We start from the raw sequence: 4,590 nt of genomic DNA, 5'->3' as shown, positions 1-4,590 counted from the left end.
TCTCTCTCTCTCTATCTCTATCTATATCTCTCTCTCTCTATGTCTCTCTCTCTCTCTCTCTCTCTCTCTCCCTTACCCCCACCACGTCATACCATGCCTGCAACTGCATAGGCACACGACTCCGACCATGTCGTCTTTGAAGCGATCGCATCGCGCCATCAGCAACCTTGACTCGGCAAACGGCACCGGCGTGGAGCAGGCCAGCTCGAGCTTCAGCAACGATGCCGCCGTCAGTGGCTTGCCCGATCATGTGCCTTAGGGGTCGTCGCCTTGCTAACTTCTGTCTGCAGAGAAAACGCGTGCGCGTTTCGGTCGGTCGCCCCGTAAAGCCTACAGCGCCGCGCGAACCGAGTGCCGTGTCCGAGGAGTCCGAACAGTCCGAACAAAGCGCCGGCGAAGAGTCTCGCAACGGCCGCGACTCTCCTCCCCGAACCCAGTATGAGATTATGCGAGACGGCGGCTTTCGCCATCTCGAGAACGAAGAGCTAGACGACCAACGTGCGACACAAGCCATCAACGCTCGCTCGCATCGGGTCGGTGACAACCGCGCAGCCGAGAATGGAATCATCGAAAACGTCGAGTGCATCAACTTCATGTGCCATGAACGCCTCTACGTCGAGCTCGGCCCCCTCATCAACTTTATCGTCGGCGAGAACGGCAGCGGCAAGAGCGCCGTGCTGACCGCCCTCACGCTCTGCCTAGGCGCCAAGGCGAGCTCCACAAACCGCGGAGGCAGCCTCAAGAGCTTCATCAAGGAGGGCCGCGACCAGGCCGTCATCACCGTCTGCATCAAGAACCAGGGACAGGATGCGTACCAGCCCGACTTGTACGGCGAGACGATCAGGGTGGAGCGCCACTTCTCGAGGTCCGGCACGAGCGGCTTCCGCCTGAAGAGCGAGCGCGGCAAGACCATCTCTACAAAGAAGGCCGAAATCGACGAAATCACAGAATACTGGGGCCTGCAGGTCGACAATCCGCTGAACGTCCTATCCCAGGACAATGCGCGTCAGTTCCTCAACTCGGCCACGCCCGCCGTCAAGTACAAGTATTTCTTCAAGGGCGTCCAGCTGGAGCAGCTCGACCACAACTACAAACTTATATCGGAAATGCTGGACAGCCATGAGGAGAAGCTGGTCAAGCTCAAGGATGATGCCGCCCAACTGGAAGTCAAATACCAGAGGGCCAAGAAGGACAAGCAGGCCGTCGAGGCCAATCTTGGCTTGCGCGCAGAGGGCCAGCGAATCCGCACGCAGCTGGCCTGGTGTCAGGTTGTGGATGCTGAGCGGGGTCTTGCGCAACAACAAGCGCAGCTGGAGGCCCTCACCTCGAAACTCGTCGAGGATGCGCGGAACATTGACAAGGCCACGGGGCAACTCACGACGTGCGATGAAAAGATTGAGCAGCTCGAAGCCTGTTGTGGCGGAAAAGTCAAGGGAGAAGGAGTCGGAAGAGGAGGGGGTGGAAAGCGGCCTTGGCTGCGTACCAGGAGGCGAAAGCGAAACTGGAAGATCACCGTCGCGAAGAACGCGAAGCCCACGCTCAAATCAAGAACGCCAGGGCAAGCGTTGCCAGTTGGAAGGAAAAAATTGCAGCAGAAGAGCAACGGCTCGGCGAAGAGTCTGGAAGTGCTCGCCAGAAATTGCAGGAACAGCTCGACGAGGCAAACGCCGAGGAGGCTCGCTTGCAACATCAGATTCTCGAGGGCAACGCGCAGTTGCCCATTCTGGTCAAGGAGAGCGACGCTGCCGCTGAACACGTCACACAATGCGAGAAACGCCTGAATGCCAAGGGGAAAGAGGTCCAGGATGCGAGAGGACGCATCCAGAACCTGCAAAGCAACAACCGATCGCCCTATGCGGCTTTCGATCCCAAGATCCCTCAGCTTCTCAAGGCCATTGAGCGAGACGATGGGTTTGAGAGACGGCCCGTAGGTCCCGTTGGACTCCATATGCAACTGCTCAAACCTGTCTGGTCATCGATTCTCGAGACAACGTTCGGCCAGTTTCTCAACAGCTTCCTGGTCGTGAACAAGCAGGACCAGCGACGTCTCGTCGAACTCATGCGTCAGATCGGCATCCGGAACGTCCCAGTCACGATCGGAAAGCCTCTACCTCCGGGCACTAAGCTGAAGGAACCGGATGGGCAGTTCTTGACGATTCTTCGTGCTCTCAAGATCGAGGATGACTGGGTGCGCGATCAGCTCATCGTCAACTACATGATCGAAAAGATCATCCTCGTTGAGAGGAGAGAGGATGCCGAGGATATCATGTACGGCAGCGAGGGCCCGCCGCGCGATGTGTCTGTCAGTCTCAGTCTCCACGACCGCAAGCGGAATCAAGGTATCCGTATTCAAGTCAGGCCATCGGGCATTTCGACGAGTACTGTCAGCGAGTTCAAGAGGGCCCCGCGCATGAAGTCAGATGTCGAGACCCAGATTGGCCTGCACGAAGAAACGCTGCGACTCCTCGACGGCGAGTTTCAGGAGCTGCGCAAGGAAAAAGCGACACTTGAGACGGCTCGAAGGCACTGCCACGAGCAGGTGACGCGGTTGAGGCAAACCAACGACAAGCTGGAGGCCGCCATCACCAAGATTGCCGCCAAGATTACGAACCTCAACGAAGAGAATGACCAGTACGAAGGTGCCGATGGACGACTAGCCCAATACCAGGAAGAACTCAAGCTGGCCGAACTCGACAAGGAGCATCACGGCACCCAGTACGGAGAACTGCACGTCAAACGAGACTCGCTCAACAAGGAAGTCGAGGAGCAGAAGAGGAAGCTCAACCACGAAAAGGAGAAGATCAAGGATCTGGAGGCACAGCTCAACAAGGTCGACAGAAAGCTGCAGCAGGCCCGGGATCTCCGCCAGATGGCCGTCGTGGCCAAGAACACGGCCTACGATACGCAGGCAGAGACCGAGACTCTCAAGCACCGCGCCGAGCAAGAATGCGCCTACCAGGCCCAAGCTGTGGCCGAGTGCACCGAGGGCGCCTCGGCCCAGTCCCCGAACCGTGTTGCAATCGACGAGGGCGAGAACTACGCAAGCTTGGAGAAGAAGTACAACGCGATTTGCAAACAGCTCAAGCAGCGAGCGGAACGCATCGGCGCACGGACGAGCAGATCAACGATCGGCTGCGCGAGGCCAAAGCCGCTTTCCTGGCGGCGTCCCAGGAGTTTGAGTCGCAGCAAAGCTTCCAGCAGGACGCGAAGCGCTCGCTGGCCGATCGACTCGTCAGGTGGCGCCACTTTCAGCAGCACATCTCAGCGCACTCGAGGATCAACTTCCGATACCTCCTCAGCGAGCGCGGGTTCAGGGGAAACATCTCTCGGCAATGGTGGTGGATTCTGCAGCTGTCTGTGGAACCCGACGAGACGCGCAAGAACGCGGGCGGCCGGAGCACAAAAACATTGTCTGGAGGCGAAAAGTCCTTCTCGTCCATCTGTATGCTGCTGGCCATTTGGGAGGCCATGGGATCGCCGCTGCGATGTCTCGACGAATTCGACGTTTTCATGGACAACGTCAACCGAACGATTAGCACCAAGATGCTGGTAAGAATGAACAATGTCCGCCCCAGTGCGCGCCTGTTTTGCTGACTTGCCCCCCCCTCCCTTCAGATTGATGCGGCTCGACGCTCGGTCAGCCGTCAGTACATTATGATCACCCCCAACGCCATCGAGGGACGGGCTTCGTTGGGCAAGGACGTCAATATTATCCGGTAAGCACAGCTGAAACCCCTCATTGTACTGTTTTGTCGTCGACTAACATGCCACGTCCCAAGTTTGACCGATCCGCGCCAACGAACGCTCCCGCAGATGACGTGATGGGAACAGAAACGAAGAGCACATGCGAAGGATTTGGACGGCAGTGAAAGAGCAAGGCGTTTTCGGTCGGTATTCACCGTTCGCGTTTCCCAGCGACGGATCCATCCCGGGACAACATCAGGCGTCATATTATTTCTTTTGCTTTGGGGATCAGGCGGCTTCTTTGCCAAGCCGCATTCTAGAAAAAGGCCGTGGGCCTCGTGTACTTTACATAGGGAGGGTTTACATGATGTACATGGGATGCCGCCATCGCAGAGATGGGGAGAGGCTCTCTGCGATTAGAAATAGAGAACCAACGAGCAAGCAACCTCCGGGATTAGGAGGACGAGCAACGCGACCAAGAAGAGACCCAGTCTGCCATGACTTTGGGCGAAGCACCCCCCAAAAAAAATCTTCAGCAGCGAATCCTTAGATGCGCATGCCCTTGCTCCTGAGCACATTGACGCCCGCGGACGCAGTGAAGCCGACCCACTGGCCGACGGCGCCAAGCACAGAGCCGGCGTCCTTGACCTCACCGAGCCTGCTCTGCAGGAACTCGCGCGTGTCGGCGAAGCCGGCCGACCTGTCGTTCGTCATGAAGAGCTCGCTCGAGGCGTAGATGGTGGCCAGCGAGCCCCGCTTCGTGTACCACGTAGGGTCGACCGCTGTGTCCCCGGACAGGTACCAGATGTCGTCGGCCAAGCGGGCGAGCTCCTTCAGGGAGGCCGGCACGTAGGCTGCTTCGCCATGACGGCGAGGGCCTAGATTGGGGGGAGGTCTGCGTGTCAG

At 58.1% G+C, this 4,590-nt stretch overlaps 2 protein-coding genes across 2 annotated transcripts in view; one reads left to right on the top strand and one right to left on the bottom strand.

Moving 5' to 3' along the window:
* Positions 1-127: 127 nt before the first annotated feature.
* On the top strand, positions 128-3,822 carry VDBG_09700 (conserved hypothetical protein; the record flags this gene model as incomplete). The annotated part of the gene is made up of 6 exons (XM_002999934.1): positions 128-229; positions 291-1,427; positions 1,487-3,011; positions 3,080-3,549; positions 3,616-3,716; positions 3,780-3,822. The coding sequence occupies 6 exons, from the start codon at positions 128-130 to the stop codon at positions 3,820-3,822; spliced, it is 3,378 nt and encodes a 1,125-aa protein (XP_002999980.1).
* Positions 3,823-4,230: 408 nt separating this feature from the next.
* VDBG_09699 (conserved hypothetical protein) overlaps positions 4,231-4,590 on the bottom strand; it is a gene marked incomplete at both ends in the record, with an annotated part of 961 nt that continues 601 nt past the window's right edge. Inside the window, one exon of the mRNA XM_002999933.1 lies at positions 4,231-4,562. Within this exon, the coding sequence (XP_002999979.1) occupies positions 4,231-4,562 (332 nt within the window). The remainder of the gene's footprint in view (positions 4,563-4,590) is intronic.

Source organism: Verticillium alfalfae, genomic scaffold (genome assembly GCF_000150825.1).
Source record: "Verticillium alfalfae VaMs.102 supercont1.16 genomic scaffold, whole genome shotgun sequence".
In the NCBI taxonomy this organism is placed as follows: Eukaryota; Fungi; Ascomycota; class Sordariomycetes; order Glomerellales; family Plectosphaerellaceae; genus Verticillium; species Verticillium alfalfae.
Note: the sequence above shows the minus strand (reverse complement) of the source record. Positions and strands in the feature narration are given on the sequence as shown.